Source organism: Macrobrachium rosenbergii, chromosome 2, assembly GCF_040412425.1.
Source record: "Macrobrachium rosenbergii isolate ZJJX-2024 chromosome 2, ASM4041242v1, whole genome shotgun sequence".
In the NCBI taxonomy this organism is placed as follows: Eukaryota; Metazoa; Arthropoda; class Malacostraca; order Decapoda; family Palaemonidae; genus Macrobrachium; species Macrobrachium rosenbergii.
Window position 1 is genome coordinate 87,689,825 of NC_089742.1, and position 24,023 is coordinate 87,713,847.

Below are 24,023 nucleotides of genomic sequence, written 5' to 3' on the forward strand. Positions count from 1 at the left end.
AAACTCTTCCAATACTTGCTAGTGAGGAAAACAAGGATGTCCTACCAAGCCAGGATGAAAAATTTAATTGACACAAACCTCTTTAAATGGACATATAAATAAAAAAATCAAATGCAGCTCACAACTTTTTTGCATAATTCTGTCTTTCTCTAATATCCCTGAGCTTTACTTATATTCTTGATCCTTCATTTGAGAAGGAAAGTCCTGAGAGGGAGATGTTTCTGTGGAAAGGAAAAAACCCAAAGGGGTCTGTGTCGATGGCCAGCATATTAGCTTAACTACTATCATTTCTGGTGTTCCTCAAGGTAGTGTTCTTGGACCTTTGCTATTTATTATCTATGCTAGTGACATGTGGCAAGGTCTGGAGAACATGCCGATTGCATATGCCAATGATGCTACTCTTCTAGCTGGTGTTCCTTCTCTGTGCCTTAGGTCTGTGGTTGCAAAATCCTTGAATGAAGATCTGGCATGTATTCATGAGTGGAGTAGGCTTTGGGGCATGAACCTTAACCATTATAAAACTCAAAGTAAGAGAGTGAGTAGATCCAGAGCATTTTTTACTTTGTATCCTGATTTACGTTTAAATGGTACAGTTTGAAATGTCAATGACTCTTATGATTTTAGGTGTAACTTTTCATATGAAACTGACTTTTGAGATGTATACAGGCAGTTCTCAAGTTAAGGCAGAGACCCATTCCAAAAGCGATGAAGCCTTACCTTTAATCCTGTAGTTCACTTGCACACTGGAAGGATGACGACACTTACATATTTACATGAGGGAGCTCAGAAACTAGTACCCAGCCTGATGTTGCCTTAACTTTGTACTTTCACCTTAAAGTGGTGACAAATTTTTTTATGAATATTTTTGAAAAGCATCGTAAGATCTGATCGACTTATGTCGAGACCACCTTAACTCAGGGGCTGCCTGTAAAAGTAATGTTGGTTCCTATGTTTCTCCAAAAGTTGGTATCTTGCAGAAATGTTTTAAAAGATTTCGTGATACAGTGAACCCCCCATATTCGCGTTCTCAAGGTTCACGGACTCACCCACTCACAGGTTTTTCTATGGAACCTATCTAAAAAATTTTTGCGGGAAACTCACGCATTCGCGGGTTTTTCCATGGAACATATCTATAAAAATATTCGCGAGAAACTCCATATTCGCGGATGCAAATTTTTTTTGTCTTTTTTGTATAGCAATAGTATTCTGTATTTTCATATTTATTGTATAATATAACATTAAATAATCATGTAAATCAATAATAATACTGTACTACAGTACTGTACATATAATAGTAATAGAAATTATTAAATAATATTATTATGTAATACTACACTGCATACCTTAATAATAATAAATAATACAGTACTGTACTGTACTGTAAAGTTAAATCATACGGGTAGTAACTGGTGATGAATGTTGATTTCAGTATGCTGTAGATGATGATGATGATGAATTAGTTGTGCAGTACGATGAATGACAGGAGGCGCTGTCATGTTAAGGTATTTGAACATGGCAACGAAGGTGGTACAGTAGGGCTGCATGAGTATTTTACCTTGTTCATGCTCAATGCGGGCGACCGCAATTAATGTCATGCTGTAATGGGCTGCTACTTCTCCGTGACTTTTGCCTCTCTAACAAAATAATCATGTCTACAGTACTTTCTTCTCATCAGTCATTACAGTAATTGTAGGCTATTGGCCAGAGGCCTTAGAAGAAGCAGAGCATTCAGAGGACATCTTAATGCACGATTTAAAAATATTTTTAGGCCATAGTACTGTACATGCAAAACACACAAACGTGACATACAGTAGCAGTAAAACGGGTTATACTGTATTGGGTCATTTGCCGATAATTTGCCGCTACGGTACACGCATAGTATTACTGGTTGCACGTACATATACAGTACTAACACGGATCTTCATGATACAGTACGTATTTTTATAAAATGTTTTGTTGTAAGATAGCAATAAAACGGGTTATATTGGGTCATTTGCCGAAATTTCCGCTACGGTATACACATGGTACTATTGGTTGTGCGTATTATACTAACATGGACCTTCATGATACAGTACGTATATTTTATAAAATGTTTTGTTGTAAGATGATTTTTAAATATTACATACAAAAAGTGTTTTAGGATGATACATAGTATAGTACAGTACTACGGGTAGTACGTGAGCATATCTAAAATACGTAAGACAACAGGAATACTGCAGGGTATGTATGTTTACATCTGCGGTATGCGTAGCATTTTCATGTATGTAAAGTATATATTACTGTAATGACTGCTGTAAGTACATTTTGTAAGTTAAAAATGATTTACTAATTTTCAAATATTACAGTACTGTAATATATTAACGTAAACACAGCAAAATTTCAATAATATATATTTGTTTTTCTTAAAAGTGCTTCACCCAAGCCACCTCTCTGCAAATACAAAGAAATTGCGATGCTGGACGCTGTGTACCCAGGATCAGTGATACTCGACATACTATTGGCTGTCATCTGCAAAGCAGCCAATCCAGAAGCACCATTCATTTTCCTTGGTACTCATTGGCTGTTCACTTAGTGCTGATTGGCTGAACATTCACAACCAACTCGCGAACACGGAATTCTGGGAAGACGCTCCACGGCATCATCTTCAGATTGTGCGTATAGTTCACAGCATCTTACCATGTGAAACCGCAAGGCCTGTCCGCTTTCGATTTTTTATCTTTGTGCTCAGCAGTATTCGGCCCTAAAATGCCTCCTAAAAAACGCCCTGCTCCTTCAAAGCCTTCTGGCAAAGAGTCTAAAAGAAAGAAGTCTGTTATGAAACTCGAGGAGAAGGTGAAACTTCTTGACATGTTAAAAGAGGGCAAAAGTTTTGCTGCGGTTGGTCGCCATTTCAGTGTTAATGAGAGCACAGTGAGATATATCAAGAAGAAAGAGGCGGAGATACGCAAGTCTGTGAGTATGAGCTACTTCGGTAGTGCAAAGACAGTTGCAACAGTGCGGGATAAAACAATCGTGAAAATGGAATCTGCTCTGGCAATCTGGATAAAGGACTGCCAGAAGAAAAACGTGCCCCTCGACTCCAACATCATTCGCGAGAAAGCACGACAACTCCACCAGCAGTTATCAACTGCTAAGGAAGGCGACGACGTAGTACAGGCAGAGGAAGGCGTTGAAGAAGGCGAATTGGAATTTCTAGGCTTTGATGAACCAGCAGAAGAAGAAGAGGGGGAAGAACCCCAAGCAGGACCATCATCAGCGCCTCAAGGTTTCCAGGCCAGCAAGGGTGGTTCCAACGATTTCAAAAGCGGTTCAACCTGAAGTCTGTTACTCTGCATGGGGAAGCTGCATCTGCAGACACTGAAGCAGCTGCGAAATATCCGGAGGCCTTCAAGAAGATCATCGAGGAGAAGGGCTACCATCCAGAACAGGTGTTCAATATGGATGAGACTGGCCTGTTCTGGAAGAAGATGCCTTCCCGGACATACCTTATGAAGGACTTGCTAAAGCCTCCGGATTCAAGGCCCAGAAGGATATGGTTACCCTCATCATGTGTGGAATGCAGCTGGTTTCATGCTTAAACCAGCCCTCATTTACAAGGCTGCAAACCCCAGGGCCCTCAAGAATAAGAACAAGGCATTGCTTCCTGTGTTCTGGATGCATAACCCCAAGGCCTGGATCACCAAAGTCCTCACAGAGTACTGGTTCCATCAGAGCTTCATCCCTCAAGTTAGGCAATACCTGAACGACTTGGCCATGGAGTTCAAGGTGTTGCTGATTATGGATAATGCTGGTGGCCACCCTCTCGATCTTTCTTACAAGGGAGTCCAGTTTGAGTTCCTCCTCCCAACACCACCTCTCCTCCAGCCTATGGACCAGGGCGTGATCCGTGCCTTCAAGGCACTCTATACCGGGAACTCCCTCCAGCACCTTGTAACTGCAATGGACAGTGACAGTGAGTTTACGCTAAAAGAATATTGGCGTAAATTCACGATTGCAACATGTCTGAGCATCATCAGCCGACCACTGAATGACATGAAGAAGGAGACCCTGAACGCATGCTGGAACAAGTTGTGGCCGGAGTGTGTTCATGATTACAGGGGCTTCTCTCCTCAAGAAATTCAAAATTCGGCCATTAATAAGGCTGTCCAGTTGGCGAGGATTCTAGGTGGGGAAGGCTTCGAGGACATCACCGAGGATGAAATTGGCACCCTTATTGATGCTCACTCTGACCCACTGACGGACCAGGATTTGGAAGAGCTGACGAAGTCTGCCAGTGAGGAAGAAGATACGCCAGGTTCAGGGAAGGAGCAGGAGGAAGAGGAGAGCGGCCTGACTTTGGAACATCTGTCCCACATGAAGAGAATGATTCAGGATATGCAGGAGTATGTTTCAACATAGGATCCTTTTATGGAACGCTCCTTAAAGTTTTCAAACTTGCTTGATTCAGCATGGGAGCCCTATAATCAAACCCTCACCACCATGTAAAAGCAGCGACAGCAGCTGCCTATCACCATGTTCATCAAATGGATGAAGAAGGCCCCTCCAAAGCCTCCCAAATCACCCGAAGAAGTGCCTCCCCAGTCGCCTGAAGTAGTGCCTCTCGAATCGCCTGAAGAAACGCATCCCCAACCGCCTGAAGTCGTGCCTCCCAAATCAACTGAAGAAGTGCCTCCTGAAGGTGAAGAGGCACCCTCAGATGAGTTGTAACAACTCTGCTTTGCTGTGCAGTCATATCTTCATCATTATTCATTGCAATGCACAGCTAATTCATCATCATCATCTTAATCAACATTCATCGCTGGTGAGTACCCGTGTGATTTACGTATGTAGTAATCTTAATATATAAGTACAGCAGTATGAAATTTTTTAAAATGTGCATGAATTTTTAAAGAAGTTTTTGTCTCTCTTTTTGTGAATTACGATACGAAATACCAATGTTCCCCTGAAAAAGAAAAAACGGGACGGCTTATAACTGTATGAAAGAAAATGTGTGACTGAATACATAGGGGGGACTGGATTATTTTCACCTACAGCTGTAAGCCATACAGTATGTACTTATAAATGTAACGATGAAATGTTTAAGATGACTTGGAAATTATATTAATTAGTATCATTTCAAAGATTAATACAGTAATAAGGTACAGTTTAATGTATATTTGATGTAGGCTGGTATTTTTAGGCATACAGTACTTTGGTGTTGACCTTTAATGGTAGACAGGTACAAATATAAGTAGTATTAAATTTTTTAAAATGTGCATACGTTTTTTAAATTTTTGTCTCTCTCTTTTTGTGAATTTCATACTGTATACATAAATACCAATGGTTCCCCCTGAAAAGAAAATGGAATGGCTTATAACTGTATGAAAGAAAATGTGTAGCTGAATACATAAGGGGACTGGATTATTTTCACCTACAGCTGTAAGTCATACAGTACGTACGTATAAATGTAATGATAAAATGTTTAAGATGGCTTGGAAATTATATTAATAGTATCATTTCAAATATTAATACAGTAATAAGGTAATAGCTTAATGTATATTTGATGTAGGCTGGTATTTTTAGGCATACTTTGGTGTTTGACCCTTCATGGTAGACAGGTATAAGCATTTTTAGAGGGGCGTTGTAAGCATTCGCGGATTTGACCTATTCGCGGGGGGGTGTGGGACGCATCCCCCGCGAATACGGGGGGTTCACTGTACAGCTATTATATCTGAGTGTTTTAACTCTTTCCTTCTTCCTTGTTAGGACTTCAGTGTGGTTTTCTAAGGTTTTCAAATGGAGATTTTAAGAAAGAAAGAACGAGCAAAAGAATTAATGCATGATGTTTGTCTGTGTGATTGTCTAGCAATGTAGTTACGTAGCACAGGGGATAGATCAAAGCTTTCAACAGAAATCATTTCATGTTCTGGAATATTATTTTGTTTTTCTTTATATTAATGCCACTATTTCACATCAGATGTGTCTGAGTTATTTTATTATTGACTGTTGTTTCACTGACTGAATAGTTGTGTGCATTTTTGTCAAGTCTTGCCTCACTAAGAGTTTTCTCTTTCTTAGTGAGGCAAACTTAGACATGATGACACACCTATGCAGTCAATGAAACAAAAATCAGATAATAAAATTACTCAGACAGACCTGATGTGAAATAGTGACATAAATATAAAGAAAAGCATAATATTCCAGAACATGAAAAGATTTTCATTAAAATCTCTGTTCTGTCCACTGTGCTACCTGTCCACATGGCTAAACAATCACACAAACAAACATCATGCATTCAATCTTTTGCTTTTTCTTTCTTAAAATCTTCATTTGAATACCCTTCAGGACAGAGTTAACAGACTATAAACTCATGAAGGCTCCAAAAGGTAACATGAGGAAACAGAAAATGAAACTGATATATCTGAATTCAGGAGATGCCACCAGAAGGCAGGAACAAATTTGCTCCATGCTTAAACATTTGGCTACCAGATGTATCATAAGTTTCTACAACTGCACTATGTAAACTGTTCCATGTTTTATTTGCAGCAGATAAAACTCCTAGGAAACGGAGTTTCCTCTTGCTCTTTTTCCATATCTTCTAAACTCTTCTGTGCTCACACCTGCAAGCTGGTTGCAACTTCTATATCTAACAGTTGAATTCAATAAAGTGACATCAAACATTTGTGGAGGCATTCTAAATGTATTAACAGATACTCCTAAATTTGACTCCCTAATGCATCAGCAGATACTCCTTGTTTAGAGTCCTGAGTGCATCACAGAAACTTCTTGGTCAAAGTCCTAGCCTGAAGAGCTCTAAATTAAAAGGAAAGACATCTCTATGAAGAAAACGCATAATAACAAAAATGGCTGGCACCAGAGTTGCCTCCTTTGGCAGAGACTTCGAGTGTGCGAAAATGTTGATCCTGTAGACTGCAATGGGTCTTGGAGCTGAGGAAATTTCCCTAGGCTTTTAGTAAAAAGGTCCACAGCATGCTCCTTGAAGTGTCAAGAGTGTACATGATCTCTCCTGGTGAGGGAGTCTGCCATTAAGAAGGCCTTATCTTAAACCAATATTGAAAAAGCTGGCTGACATTCCCTCCAGATAAAAGTAATTGCCAACATACGAGCATCCTTTCCAGGGAGTTAACATGCCCACAGACCCATAGCAGTAGACCATTGTCATTTACAGCTTCAAATTAACTCAGTAAGAAAGCATAGCTGAGAGTCCACTCAGCATGTGTGGCTGAAGCAGGCATGAGGTAGGAAGCTGTATGTACTGTCACAGGATGGTCCAGAAAAAAAGAAAATATGATGGCAGGTGTGTTGCAAAGGCATTTGTAAAAAAAAATGGAGATGCCATGCTGAACCTGAAGACCTTTGCAAGAGTGCAGCAAGAGAAAGACAAGTCACTGGCAGAAGGAGTGTGACTGTATATAGGTACATATACTGCTTGAAGGTATGTGCAGCAGGGCACACGTGTGGACAAAGACAAGTACTGTAGCTCAAACTATGTTCTTGTCATACGAAGAACAATCTTTGAATATATGGCTGGATGCCTGTGTTGGGCTGAGTGTACATGTGGCAGAATACAGCTGAAATAGTGGATGTGAAAAGATGACCAAGGTAGTTAATGACAGCTGATATGAGACTTGAGGCTAGGCCATGGGTGGGCATTCTTCATACAGGGAAAATTAGTAGGTAGTGTGCTGGCAATACTGAATGAAGATGATGATGATGATGCACCACAACCATGCTTATAAAGTTCTTGCCTTATAGTTGTTACCCTTACACATGAAGAAATGCAAACATGAACAGGCAAATATTTGAAAATGTATAGTATTAGTATCATTTTTCTATAAATGAAGGTTGAACATCAGGATATTAACTCCATTCATGGCTAATTTCTGTATGGCAAAAATTAATAGGTACAGTGTGTTGGCAATACTGAATGAAGATAATGGTGAAGATGCACCACACACTTACTCATAAAGAAATGCACTCACAAAAAGGCAAATATTTGAAAATTGAATAGTATTATTATTATTATCATTATATATGTCCATAAATGAAGGTCAAACATCAGGATATTAACTCCGTTTGTCACTACATTCTGTATGAGGAGGAGGAGTGGCTGGTCTAGGAGCACCTCTGGTCGCAGAAGTGAAAGAGGTGGATGGGGTGGAAGGACAGCCTGGAATTCTGGGCTTACTCTTTGGTAATATACACTGTGATCCTTATTTGGGTTTTTTGCTTTTTCATTTTATTAACAATTGATTTATATGGAATTGTTGCTCCTCCCATTTCCATCAAGTACATCCATTTTTTTTTTTTATATTAGCACCTATCATATTGTATTAATTTATCAAAGAGTTGATACTAATGCTGAGCAATCAACCTACTTTTTTGTGTTAACAACATTATGGGGTTGCTTATAGGGGTTTATTGGATGTCAACATGACAAATTATTAACCCTTAAACGCCGACTGGACGTATCATACGTCGACTAAAATTGTCTGTTGGGTGCCGAGTGGATGTACCGTACGTCGACTACAAAAAATTTCAAACTTTGGTCAACTTTGACTAGACCGAAATGGTAAAAAAACGCAATTGTAAGCTAAAACTCTTACATTCTAGTAATATTCAATCATTTACCTTCATTTTGCAACAAATTGGAAGTCTCTAGCACAGTATTTCGATTTATGGTGAATTTTTGAAAAAAACTTTTTTCCTTACGTCCGCGTGGTAACTCGGCCGAAAATTTCAGAAATTCTTTTGTCATTTTGTCGTAATTTTTGCACTGTTTTATATTAGCCGTTACATAAAGTTTTAGATATGAAAATGTGTGCAATTTCATGTAAAATACAACAAAATACAACCTATGGTTGTAGCTTTTATCAGTTTGGAAATATTTTCATATAAATCACGCTAACTGCCAAAATTTCAACCTTCGTCAACTTTGACTCGACCGAAATGGTCAAAAAACGCAATTGTAAGCTAAAACTCTTACATTCTAGTAATATTCAATCATTTACCTTCATTTTGCAATAAATTAGAAGTCTCTAGCACAATATTTCGTTTTATATGGTGAATTTTTGAAAAACTTTTTCCTTACGTCCGCACTCAGAAATTCTTTCACACGTTGTCATAATGTTTGCACCGTTTTATATTAGTCGTTACATAAAGTTTTATATATGGAAATGTGTGCAATTTCATGTAGAATACAACAGAAAATAACTCATGGTTGTAGCTTTTATCACTTTTGAAATATTTTCATATAAATCACGATAACTGCCAAAATTTCAACCTTCAGTCAACTTTAACTCGAATTTAAATGGTAAAAAACGCAATTGTAAGCTAAAACTCTTACATTCTAGTAATATTCAATCATTTACCTTTATTTTGCAATAAATTGGAAGTCTCTAGCACAATATTTCAATTTATGGTGAATTTTTGAAAAAAACTTTTCCTTACGTCCGCTTGGTAACTCGGCCGAACATCTCAGAAATTCTTTAAATCACGTTGTCGTAATGTTTGCATCATTTTATATTAGTCGTTACATAAAGTTTTATATATGAAAATGTGCGCAATTTCATGTAGAATACAACAAAAAAAATAACTCATGGTTGTAGCTTTTATCAGTTTTGAAATATTTTCATATAAATCACGATAAATAGAGAAACTTGACCTTCAGTCAACTTTAACTCGACCAAAATGGTCGAAAACTGCAATTTTAAGCTAAAACACTTACAGTATAGTAATATTCAATCAATTAATTAGCTTCATTTTTCAACAAACGGGAAGTCTCTAGCACAATATTTCGATTTATGGTGAATTTTTGAAAAAAACATTTTTTTACGTCCACGTGTTACGAATTCATGCATCATTTTGTGGTAATATTTTCTCTGTGTTGCTTTGATCGTTTTACAATTTGTTATATACCAAAATCATCGCAATTTAGTGTACAATACAAAGAAAAAAAAATAACTCATTAGCTTTAACCATTTTGCTCACAGCGCGATTTGTATAAAATATATGAAAATTTTTTTTGCGCTGTCATATATTTTAATATTTATATATGATAATGATATTTTTTTTCATTTCTGATGGTTGCATACTAAACTTCAGGCAATGACAAAAAAAAAGAGCCAAAAATGAACTCTTAATCTTAAAAACTAAGCGTGCTGTGATTTTTTGAAAAAAACTTTTTTTCCGCTTCGGCGCTAACTCCCGAACGCCGCCGGCATACGGGAGACGTTTTTGTAAATAGAGGCTCGGCGTTAGAGGGTTAACCAATCTGTATTTTTCATAACTTACAAACCTGAGGTCTTTACGTTTGGTGAAAATCTCAAAGCACAAGCTGGATCCAGTTTAAAATAGAACAAGGTTGGTGGCATGAGTGTGTTAGTCAATGGGGAGTGAAAGTAGGTGAAGTGTCTGACCTCTCTCTCCCTTTCGCATACACTGTGATGCATTAGTTATCTTCAAGCCTAGGTACTGTATGAGGGGTGGCTTGTGGTGGGCCATTTACATAAAGACCTCAGGTTTGTATGTTGTGAAAAATACAAACTGATTAAAAATTTGTCATTTGTTCATAAACAAAACAAACTTTCAGTCTTTATGTATGGGTAGACTTAATTACTTTTGGTGGGAGGATAAATTAAGCGTTATCTCAAATTCGAAAACTACTGACCCCAATACCTTGAGTATTTAACATTAAAAGAGAGGCCATGAAGTTCCTCTACCCTTTTCATTGAGGCTAAGGCCAGTAAGAATACTGCCTTGAGGGTCAAATCTCTGTCTGATGAACCTTGTAAGGGTTCATATGGTGCACAAGTCAGGCTGCTAAGGACCAGGGTCAAATCCCAGTTAGGCAGGGGAACAGGACTATTCGAGACTTTTGAGGAGCATAGAGTTATCACATGAGGAGGAAAGGTCTACCCCTTTCAGGCGCACATCATGAGGAAGTCAGCTGCTTGCTGAATAGATATTCCGACCAGAGAGGAAACCCCACTGATGACACCAATCACAGTAGAAGGCCCATTTCCATAGGTGCATGGCTGTAGAAGATTTCCTGAGATAGCCAGACATTTCTGTTGCTACTCTACGAGAAAAGCCTCTTGCTCGCAGGAGATACTGGATAGTCTCAAACCACAAAGAGATAGGGAACCTACAGACTGTGAAACCTCTTGATGTCCAGTTGGCAGAGGAGGTTGTGCCAGGGGAGTAAATCTCTCTCAGTGCCTTGGTCAGCAGGCCAGCAGGTCAGGATACCACTAGGCATGTGGCCACAAAGGAGCCACCAGGGTCATTTTGAGGTCTGAGATATCATTACCCTGTTGATTACCTGATGAATCAGGCAAAAGGGAGGAAAGGTGTAAACATCCAGATTCTCCCAAGGATGTTGCAGAGCATCTTCTGCCACGGCCAAAGGATCCAGAATGACCAAATAAAACACCTCCAGTTTCTTGTTGTATAGGGTCACGAAAAGATCTGTCATTGGCCTTCCCCACATATGGAGCAACCTTTCTGCCATCTCCAGGTGTAGTGACCACTCTGTCTCCAACACTTGACCCTACCAACTAAGCTTGTCTGCCATTACATTCCTCTTTACCAGAATGTATCTGGCTGAAAGATCCATCGAGTGAATCACTGCCCCCTGGTGCAGTTGTACTGTCAATTCATGAAGTTGACAGGATGTGAAGCTGTTTGCCTTGGTGATCCCACACACCTGAAGTCAGATCTTCCAAGTGTGGCCCCCAACTATCGTTCGAGGCACCTGAGAACAGAAGAATCTCTGGAGGGGGAGTGTGAAGGGGCACTCCTTTGGTCATCCAGCCACCACACCAAGTCCTGTCTCACTTCCTTTAAGAGAGGAACTTGGAAGAAGGGAGAATCCTTTGATGGGGACCAAACCTCTTTTAATCTCCACTGAAGAGATCGATGGTGTAGACGCCTGTGAGGAACAAGCTTCACCAGGGACGACAGGTGACCTGAAGTGATCTGCCACTGACGTGCTATTTCTTTTTGTCTGGGAAGGAAGGACAGTACAATGGTCTTGTCGATGCATGGATCGGATGGAAAGACCCTCGCCGCTGCTGTCTATTAGCATGACCAGTTACGGTGTTCTTTGGCTGGGCATAAGATTTGACTTCTCCAATTTTATTGTGGCGGAATTTAAAAAACACAAAAACAATACACAACACAGATACACAGAACATATAACCACATACAATACTCACTCTGATCCTTGGTTGCTGGAAGATGGATGAACGTGTCCACGGTCGCCAACACAATAGACAACATTACACAAACAAAACCGAAAAAACACTTTCAAACCAAAAAAAAAATGAGCAAAAAGAAAGAGACACATGCACAGACAACAATGACATCCAACGGAAAACATACGGCTCACGAAACATACAATAATCCACCATCAATGTCCGCCTTGCACAGAACTCAGCTCAAGACTCCCTCAAAACCGAAAAAAACCCTCGACATTTGCACAGACAGACAGCACCGTAAACAAACTAACGACCCCATCCCTCTTCCAACAACCAAGCACACACTAACGATCACTACACTCTCTCTCTCTCTCTCTCTCTCTCTCTCTCTCTCTCTCTCTCTCTCTCTCAACGTTGGGAAATGCTAAATACAAACAAATTTATTCATCCCTCTATAATTCTCCCCCTTTTAGCATTTCCCCAACCAACACCTTTCACACTGCATTCAAATCGCCTTTTACGCAACACCCACGGATGCTCACTAGCAGGTCCTCTAGATCATGTTCATGGGCACGCAATCATTCTCTCAGACTCGCTCTCTTTCCAGCAACATTCAGATTTACATTTTCTCCTCCATTCTCTCTCAGATTCACGCTATCTTCTTCACTATTACCACTCTCAATTTCATCCACAATCTCATCTATACCCTCTAACTCGTTCCCAAATACCTCCCCAATTCTTCAACTAACCCATCCCATTCGCTCATTGACCTTTCCAATTCTTGCAACGATTCATTCATGCTTTCAATCACTCGTCTATCACTGCTACGCTCTCTTACTCTTACACTTTCGCTCACCTCCAACCGTTCACTCACCCCTACACGTTCAGTCAACTCAGTTATATCAAACCCGCATATGCTATATGTTCTATTCATACCATCCCATTCATCCGTATTACACGCTTTATCACTCATTTTCACTTTGGCACTCACACCCCTATCACACAACATACGATCATTCCGCTTCACGTCGCTCTTCCCTTTCTTACGTTTCCTACCATACTCTATCAAAACAAATTGCTGATCCTCATGCAACAACCCCTCACGTACATGCATCACACGCACCGCTTGCATCCTAGAGGATCCACCCATTTGAACCCCTTCATACTCAGTTTCCCGAATTTGCTGTCACAGTCACCCTCTTTCGTCTACATACACTTGATACATGCCCTTCCATTCCACATTCGACACACTTTGCCTCGGTTCTGAACACATTCTCGCATAATGCCCATTCTTACCACAGTTGCCACATATTACATTCACTGGGTACCCCTACAACCATTAGCAATATGACCCACCTGTCAGCACCTGTAGCATTTAACCCCTATCTTTCGTACACACTCACTTACCAAATGTCCCGACTGCCCACACCAAACACACTCCTAAGCCCACCTACACTCATTCTTTGTATGTCCTTCCTTTCCACATCTAAAACACTTCGCTCGACTTCCACTCACCGACCTTCCCTTTGTACACTACTACCCCTAACCCGTCCAACCTGTTGTTCCCTTACAAACCCAACATTCATCCTCACTGGCACCTCCACATTACTTGCTCTTACACTCCTATCTATTACACTATCAGCCATTCTCATTGGGCCCCTCAACACTGCATCCCTAAAGCTTCCAAACTCTGGCACTCTCTCATCTACCCCAGCCCTTACACTTACACTTCTGCTCTCTTTATAACCCTGTCAAGCTCATAATCTTCTACAATTTCCAAAATTTCTCCCCAAGTCAACCTTTCACTCGTCCATCTTTTCTTCTCCTTCCGCTTCAAGTTCACAAATTCTCTACCTCCATCTGGCACTGTCCCTAACAACTTCCGTACTAACTCCTTACATTCATCTATCCCATCATCCCCAAACTTCTTCCTTGCCAACGTCTCCAGCCTACAAGCATACAGTGACAAGGTTTCCCAGCTTTCATTCTTGCCTCATCAAATTCATTCTTCCTCTTATACTTAACACTTGCTTTCATACGCCTCGCTTGCTCAACTAGTCTAGCTTTCACCTTGTCATACTCAACATCTCCCACACTCCTAATAACCCTATACATATCAAACAAAAACCCAGTCAAATATTCTCCTAATTCTCGTGCCCACACTCTCTTACTCTCCCCATACTTATCCTGACAAAACCTTCCATACTCCCTAAAGAAATCATGCACATCCCTACTTCCATACTCATTATACCTTTCACACCGGGGTACCTCCCTCACATACATAGCCTTTCTCACTTCTTTCTCACTTTCGCTACTTTCACTCTGTCCTTTCATACCCTCTTCCAATACAAAGAGTCCACTTCCACTTACATTCATCTTACTCATTACACTCTTCTTCTTCCTCTTTTTATCCACTTTTATCTATTCACCTCCATCCACCTCACTATCACTAGTATCTTCACCCTCTCCTTCTTTCCTGCCTTTCCCACTGCCCTTCTTACCAGTTTCCTTTCCTTTTCCCTTCTTCCCTTTTTCTTCCCCCCCTGACTTATCCTTACTTTCCCTCTGTTCCTTCCCCTTGCTTTTCATTCCCTTTCCTTACCCTGCCTCTCATTCTCTCGTTTCTTACTTCCTATTTCTGCATCACTTTCATCACTCACGCTTCCATTCACTTCTTCCTCCTTTTCTTTCTCTCTTGCCACTTCACACGTTCCAGAGGACCTGCCTCCAACAGCCCCTTCTCCAAAAACACCCTTGAACATACCTTTCACCATTTCTTCCACACTTTTCATCATTCCCTCCAACTTTTATCCATCCTCTCTACCATCCTGTCTTCCATTCTCTCTTCTGACTCTTTCATCTCCCCTTTCATTTCTTCTTTGCACTCCTTAGCATTCCCCCATCTCCTCCAACTGACTCCTCAACTCCTCATTCTCACCCCTCAGCCTCCCATTCTCCTCTCTTGCCAGCCGCAACTCCTCTCTCAACCTCACCAGTTCCTCTTCCATTCCCTCCAGTCACACTACTAGCCACTAATCTCAATTGCAGCTGCAACACCAGCTGCCCCACGTTGGGCGCCAAATATAATGTGGCGGAATTTAAAAAACACAAAAACAATACACAACACAGATACACAGAACATATAACCACATACAATACTCACTCTGATCCTTGGTTGCTGGGAGATGGATGAACGTGTCCACGGTCGCCAACACAGTAGACAAGATTACACAAACAAAACCGAAAAAACAGACTTTCAAACCAAAAAAAAAAAAGCAAAAAGAAAGAGACACATGCACAGACAACAATGACATCCAACGGAAAACACACGGCTCACGAAACATACAATAATCCACCATCAATGTCCGCCTTGCACACAACTCAGCTCAAGACTCCCTCAAAACCGAAAAAAAACTTCCTCGACATTTGCACAGACAGACAGCACCGTAAACAAACTAACGACCCCATCCCTCTTCCAACAACCGAAGCACACACTAACGACAATTACACTCACTCACTCTCTCTCTCTCTCTCTCTCTCACAAAACATTGGGAAATGCTAAATACAAACAAATTTATTCATCCCTCTATATTATAACTATCCCTAAGCTCTGACAAAATTGGAGTAGACAGTCTCCGTCCTGGATCAACTTTACCCGAAAACTCACCAGGACCACCCAGTTGTCAAGGTATCTCAAGATGCATATCCCGTGTAAATGAGGCAAGATCGAAATCAGGGTGAACACTCTTGTGAACACCTATGGGGTAGTAGAGAAGCTGAAGCAAACCACCTTGAACTGATACACTGCCTCTCCCAGAATGAAGCAAAGGAACTTGCAAGATGACTGATGGATTGGAATCTGGAAGTAAGCATCCTTCAGGTCTATTGTCAGCATGAAGTCGGACTTCCTGATGGATGCTAAAACTGTGCAGGACGTTTCCATCTTGAACTGAGTCTTTCTGATGAAAAGGTTTAGGGAAGACAGGTCTATGACCAGTCTCCAATCCCCAGTGCCTTTGCCACTAAAACGATCGGGCTGTAGAAACCTGGGGATTGATCCCTCCTGACCTCCACAGCTCCTTTTTCCGTCATTACCTTCACTTCTTCTCAGAGAGCCAGATCCTTCGGTGAATCCTGAACATATGTTCTTTGATGGAATGGACAGTTGGAGAGAGGAGGAGGAAACTCGAAGGGGAGTAGATATTCCACCTGCAGAACATCTACTACTCAGGTCTCTGCTCCATGCTGCTGCCAAGTTGCCCAGTGGCTTGCCAGGCACACCCCCCACCAACAGCAGCGAGTATTTCTCTCCTCTAGCCCTGCCTCTGCCTTCTCTCCCTGCTCTGGTAGGATGGAGCTGAAAGGGACACTACTGAGTTGTCTTCTTAGCAAGTGCAGGCGAAGGCTGGCGGCCCCTACGAGGACCTGTCGTGGCTTGAGATCTCTTAGGCAAAGGGTAAGCAGCAGCCTGAGATCTAGGATGAGCTACATTGGCACGTGAAGGACCAGAAGACTTAATAACAGCCTGGTGAACCTGACAGTCATTATTGTCTGCTCTTTGTCTGTCTACTGCAGCCTCAACTTGGTCCTTAGGGAAGAGTGACGAAGATCCTAGAACTGTTCCACTCCTCAGTGCCAAGGTAGAATCAGGGCCAACAAACTTGGAGATCTTGGAGAGGGCAGCATCTCTCCTCTTCCATATCCGATTAGCCCACACGTTTGCTGTTAGGTGAGCCAAATAAGAAATAGTCTTGCCACAGGACTGCAACAGTCTAAGAAAGGTGGCACTCCCCTCATTGTTGCTAAACATGGCAGAAGAAATCTTGCCAACTGTCACTGATCACAGATTAAGCCATACGACCACCTGTAATGCTATAGAAGCAGTTGATTCCACTGTAGCTGACACTTGGTGCATAAAGGAGGTGCCCTCTGCACAGATTTGATCTAAAGAAAGACCCAGGCCTAAGCAAACTGAGTCCGAACCCACCTGCCTTGTTTACAACGCAATGTTATGAGTTAAGTAAAAACGTTTATGTTGTGAAAGAGGAGGGAGCAACTTACATGACCTACTAGACCGAAAAGCATGGTCCCATCAAGAGAGAATTCACTTGGTTAAGAAAACATTCAGCATGGTTAGAACATGGCAACCCAAACAATGCCTTCGTTTCTTTCTTGGGCCCCACAAGGGTTTCAGGATCCGAGGGATAATCTGAACCAGAAGAGACTGTGTTCTTGGTTGTCTGCATCGAGAGGGAGAGAACCTTCTGCTTCCAGGCCATGAGATTCTCAATCCAGCCTGTCACTGTTCACTCCTGGAGCATAGGAACGATCAGGGCTTAACACTTTTTTAGGTATATATCGTTCTAATGAACAAGAAGGCTGTCTTGGTAATGGTCTCGCCTGTGAGAATGAGGGCATGGACTATATGTTAAAGGAGAGGACGGCCATTGTTGATTCTATGACTGTAAAGGACTCTCGTTAAGTGGAGAATAGTCATACCGTGCGAACAAGACTGTGGACTACTTGTCGTAAAAGAGGAATGGTCCTGACCACAAGAACACTCCCTCAGGTGTGATGTCGACTTCTTTACGGCTGCTACTTCGTCTTTCTTTATGGTCATGGTCTTAACCCTTGTTTCTTGAGCAGGATGAATGGGAGAAGATGAAATGACTTCGACTTCTTGAGTAGGAGCCAGATCCGTAGAGCTATGGCTCTTAGAGGAGACTTCTCTTGCAGAGTGCGTTGCCACACAAGAATCAGGAACTGGGAGACACTCATCAGTAGCTACAGTAGAAGACATATGGCTGTGAACCTTGAGTCATCCTTGACAGATACATGGTTGACCGTAACTGCATCTAACCCCGGAGGGGCAGTTGGAGACGAACCAGGAACAAACTTGGAGGCAAAGATACAACCATGATTAGCCGACCAAGAGTCAACTGTAGGAGATGGACAGTCGATCTTGCCCCTAAATGAAGTAGAAATGGAGTGGGAATCCAAAGAGGGCCTGCAGATCTTCTTGCAAGGAGGCCCACGAAGTCCTTCTTCCTCCAACACCTATGTGGAATGAAACAAACAGACGATGATGAAGATGAATGAGAAGACAATGAAGAAGATGGAGCTACGACGTCTCTTCTATAATTTCTTCAAATTGGGGCAGCCGATCTTCTTCAGAACTGCACCTTCGAAAGGGTTCATTTGACTTGAGTTGTGAGTCTTGGAACAGATTAACCAAGTAAGGCAGGAAGTTTCTGTACATTAAACATTCACTAGTTAGCAATGAAAGCTATTCTATCTGGGAACTTCCAGGAAACGCAAGCCCTCAGTATGTTGTTCATAAAATATATGCTTCTCAAGTGTTATTTTTACCAATACTTTCACTCTGCTTTGCTTTTAATCTCTAATACTGTATATAGTGTGTTACAGCTTTTCATTGTACAGTGCATTAACCCTTAAACGCCGAGCCTCTATTTACAAAAACGTCTCCCGTATGCCGGCGGCGTTCGGGAGTTAGCGCCAAGAAAAAAGTTTTTTAAAAATCACAGCACGCTTAGTTTTTAAGATTAAGAGTTCATTTTGGCTCCTTTTTGTCATTGCCTGAAGTTTAGTATGCAACCATCAGAAATGAAAAAAAAATCATTATCATATATAAATATTGAAATATATGACAGCGCAAAAAAAATTTTCATATATAATTTTATACAAATCGCGCTGTGAGCAAAACGGTTAAAGCTAACGGATAATTTTTTTTTCTTTGTATTGTACACTAAATTGCGATGATTTTGGTATATAAATCAAAATATTGTGCTAGAGACTTCCCGTTTATTGAAAAATGAAGCTAATTGATTGAATATTACTAGACTGTAAGTGTTTTAGCTTACAATTGCAGTTTTTGACCATTTCGGTCGAGTTAAAGTTGACTGAAGGTCGAATTTTTTCTAAATTTATATGAAAATATTTCAAAACTGATAAAAGCTACAACCATGAGTTATTTTCTGTTGTATTCTACATGAAATTACGCACATTTTCATATATAAAAATTTATGTAACGGCTAATATAAAATGGTGCAAATATTATGACAACGTGACGAAAGAATTTCTGAGATGTTCGGCCGAGTTACCGCGCGGACGTAAGGAAAATGTTTTTTTCAAAAATTCACCATAAATCGAAATATTGTGTTAGAGACTTCCAATTTATTGCAAAATAAAGGTAAATGATTGAATATTACTTGAATGTAAGAGTTTTAGCTTGCTTACAATTGCGTTTTTTCGACCACTTCGGTCGAGCTAAAGTTGACTGAAGGTTGAAATTTTGGCAGTTATCGTGATTTATGTGAAAATATTTCAAAAGTGATAAAGCTACAACCATGAATTATTTTCTGTTGTATTCTACATGAAATTGCGCACATTTTCATATATAAAAGTTTATGTAACGACTAATGTAAAACGATGCAAACATTATGACAACGTGATTTAAAGAATTTCTGAGATGTTCAGCCGAGTTACTGCGGCGCAGACGTAAGGAAAAGTTTTTTTCAGAAATTCACCATAAATTGAAATATTGTGCTAGAGACTTCCAGTTTGTTGCAAAATGAAGGTACATGATTGAATATTACTAGAATGTAAGAGTTTTAGCTTATAATTGCGTTTTTTTACCATTTTGGTCAAGTTAAAGTTGACCGAAGGTTGAACTTTTGGCAGTTATCGTGATTTATATGAAAATATTTCAAAACTGATAAAAGCTACAACCATGAGTTATTTTCTGTTGTATTCTACATGAAATTGCGCACATTTCCATACATAAAACTTTATGTAACGACTAATATAAAACGGTGTAAACATTACGACAACGTGATGAAAGAATTTCTGGCGCGGACGTAAGGAAAAAGTTTTTTTCAAAAATTCATCATAAATCGAAATATTGTGCTAGAGACTTCTCGTTTGTTGCAAAATGAAGGTAATTGATTGAATATTACTAGAATGTAAGAGTTTTAGCTTACAATTGCGTTTTTTGACCATTTCGGTTGAGTCAAAGTTGACCAAAGGTTGAAATTTTGGCAGTTATCGAGATTTATATGAAAATATTTCCAAAATGATAAAAGCTACAACCATGGGTTGTATTTTGTTGTATTTTACATGAAATTGTGCACATTTTCATATATAAAACTTTACGTAACAGTTAATATAAAACAGTACAAAAATTACGACAAAATGACAAGAGAATTTCTGAAATTTTCGGCCGAGTTACCGCGCGGACGTAAGGAAAAAGTTTTTTTCAAAAATTCACCATAAATCGAAATATTGTGCTAGAGACTTCCAATTTGTTGCAAAATGAAGGTAAATGATTGAATATTACTGGAATGTAAGAGTTTTAGCTTACAATTTTGTTTTTCGACTATTTCGGTCGAGTCAAAGTTGACCGAAGGTTGAAATTTTTGTAGTCGACGTACGGTACGTCCACTTGGCACCCAACAATTTTAGTCGACGTATGATACGTCCAGTAGGCGTTTAAGGGTTAAGGGGAGCGTTTGACGAAAAAATCGAAGAATCCAAATTTTTCCCGATATTTCACATACGAACTCTTACACCTCTTGACTATATTCTCAGAAAATTTTATTAAAAAATTCGTAATAGTTTTCGAGTTATAAGCAAAACCGTAACCCTACAATCACTAAGAAAATTACATTTTTCGTATAATGTAATGATAACTTCAGTAATTTCAATTTAGCTATCAAAGAAGAATATCTAAACGGGTGATCAGTGGCAGCTCAGCTCTCGACGAAGCAAGACGTCACGCTGCCCAACCTCACCCGTGTTTTGACACACTTTTCATTCAGCGCACTTATATTACTTTGCAAGTCAATTTTTTGTATTTCTCTTGGCTTTGCAATACTTCTTTGTTCAGAAGAAACCATGCCGAGACCAAGAAAATTGAATAAACTGGCCACAGAGAGGAGTGTGGGCAACTCTGACACCCCCAACAATGTGGGATAATACTCTTTCCAAGAGAGAGGAAAGAGGGGAACCAGGAGCCTAAATATATAAAATATAATTCAATATACATAAAATAATAATCCACCAATATGATACAACATACCAAATTTGTCATAAAAACCTCAAAGTGTGAGACAACAAGCAAATAATTGGACAGACAAGCAAAAAATGTCATCATAAAACTTTGGAGGCTGATATCTCAAAACTAAAGTTATTGACCTTCAAATGGAAACTCAGACATAACGAATTCACCTATCTCAATGAAACAAAAAGCAAACGAAAACTAAATAAATTGTCTACAAAACTATAGAGAGTTTTTTTATTTTGTCCCAAAATATTTTTTGGGATTTATTTTTCCATTTAAATCGATCCAAGATTTTTAAAAATCAAAAATCTTTGTAAAAAAAATTGAAAAAAATGCTCTATTACTTTATTCTAATCTTTAATACCTGTCTACCACGTAAATTTCAGCTCTTACGTTGCAATAGTTATGGCTGAGTTTTTTTTTAAAGAATTTGGGGTACCAGCAAAAGGGGGAGGGGGGGCAAGAAGGAAAATATGAATACTGACCTTTTCGCTACACAAGAACTAACCGATGTCCAAAATTTCAATCTGATTCATGCAAAAAAACCAGTTATTAATAAAAAGCGTTTTTTCAAACATTCCCTTTAATGCCTGAATTAATAATTACCACATGAGAAATATAGCCTAACGTTTTGATGGGTATGACCTAGCCTCTTTTGCAGCAGTTTGAATATGACACACACACACACACAGATACTTTGTGAGTTTGAACTTTGGTTATAATGTGGCCTCCTGAAAATAACCTGAAGCTCTCAAAAGGTTCTTCAGGACACATATCAACACTATTACCGGTAATTTTTATTTCAACTGCAGAAACTCAGGGGGGTGGGGGAGGGATGTGAGTAGTGCTGCATGTCTGCTACAAATTAAGATGTAGAACATTGTCATAACATGCAGGGCTATCTCTCACTAATAAAACAGTTGGCTATTTTTTTTTCCAATCTAAATTATTTTCTTATTATTGTTTGGTGAATGTTGTAAAACAAAAATTTTCCTACAAAATTATAAAAACTGAGAAAAAGAACTTCCTCTATACACATCATACAGGCTTGCCAACACATTTGTACATAGAAGAAAGAAATCTACTTAAAAAAATTAACAAAATTAAGTCATAAAGTGCAATTTTCTACTAAGCTGCCTAAAACTAATAATGTTAGAACAACTACAATATAACACAGTAATACTTGTAAAACACATATAAATCATACAATTAAGGAAAATAGGCAAACTTAGCTCTGGAAAATTATGCAGGTAGCAAAAGAAAGCACTTACAGTAAGTTCCTGAAATTATTTCATATCCTGCAAAAAAAACTGCCAGTGGTGTTCACAAATTTAAGTTGAAGTTGCACTGGATAACATATTATCATACACCAACTTGAAAATTACAGTTATGTTGGAGAGAAAAGAATAAAATGAAAGAGAAAGGGACTGATATATGATAATCTTGAATGGTTACAGGCCTCAGAAACTCTAGGTGCAATGGCCATTGGGCAGCTACACCAAAAAAAAAAAAATTCCATTTACTACAGGTATTGTATACGAGTATAACATAAAGGATCCATAGCTAAAGTGCCAACCTACAGTCAAATGATGTGTCTGGGATTTTGGAATGCATGAAATAGGCTTTTAAATACTGAGTTTGTGAAGAAGGAAAATATTTCTATTTAAAATATTCATGGGAATTTCCTTACCCTTAGTTCCCTAAGATACATCTCTGCAGGATCAAACATCACAACAGGCACTATTTCTTTTCTGTGGTGCTTATAGGGCTTAATGAACTTGGGTTGTGGCATGGTGACATCAACCGACTCTTTGCGACGACTCAACTGGGATTCTTGCAATTTGATTACGACATTAAAGTCATCTAAACTTGGACGAAAGATTAGCTGAAAAGATGGAAAGAACAGAAATCTGCATTAAAACTTATTATACTAAAGACCTCTCAACAAATAATCTAAGAGATTTAAACAGAGGACAATATGATTTCCTTGCATGAAAAAATATCCTCCTGTCACCATCCACTTTTTTTGTTTCTGTATATAAAATTTATAAAATCTCTGAGACCACAAAAAGCTTAAAATGGAACCATTCTGGTGACTGCCATGCACTTTGCAATTGCTATATATTCCCACTCCCCATTAAATATGCTCAGGTACATTCAGTACGATAAACAGTTCAGAAATAAATACTGAGGTGCTGTTCTGGCACAAAAATATCTGGAAACCCAACATAAAAATAATTTCTTCTGGTCATGCACATTTTCATTAATCCACTATAAAAAATTCCTAACACAGTGAAACTATTACCAAAATCCACTTCTACTAACTTCCACATGAAAACTGCTTTAAATTTGTACCTGTATCACATTATGGTACTGACTGGTAAACATGGAAGTACTTGAAATATAATAACTTACATTTAGCTAGTAGGAGGCTGCTACCTAGTGTACATTGTACAGCTCCCTCCAGGTAGCACTCTGTCATAATTATTAGTGATTTTAATCAAAAGCAGTTTTGTTTAATTAAGTGCAAATGCTTAAAATTTAATAAGGTAAACTGAAAAAGATGATGATTCTAAAGAAAGTTCATGAACTGAAGTTTGAACATTCACAAGAAATATCTTTAACTAGCAGTGATAAAAGTTCACCATGGAATTCTTAATGAAGATAATGCATGTGTAAAAATAGATAATGCATGTGTTCTTACTATGTTCATTACAATCTGGGAGACCAGAAGAAAAGGATGA

The 24,023-nt window shown here is 39.3% G+C and overlaps 1 protein-coding gene across 1 annotated transcript in view; it reads right to left on the minus strand.

The window, feature by feature from the left end:
- Window positions 1–24,023, minus strand: part of Mat89Ba (nucleolar protein 6 Mat89Ba) — a 449,315-nt gene that overhangs the window by 34,282 nt on the left and 391,010 nt on the right. Inside the window, exon 19 of the mRNA XM_067121881.1 lies at window positions 22,970–23,164. Coding sequence (XP_066977982.1) covers window positions 22,970–23,164 — 195 coding nt within the window. The remainder of the gene's footprint in view (window positions 1–22,969; window positions 23,165–24,023) is intronic.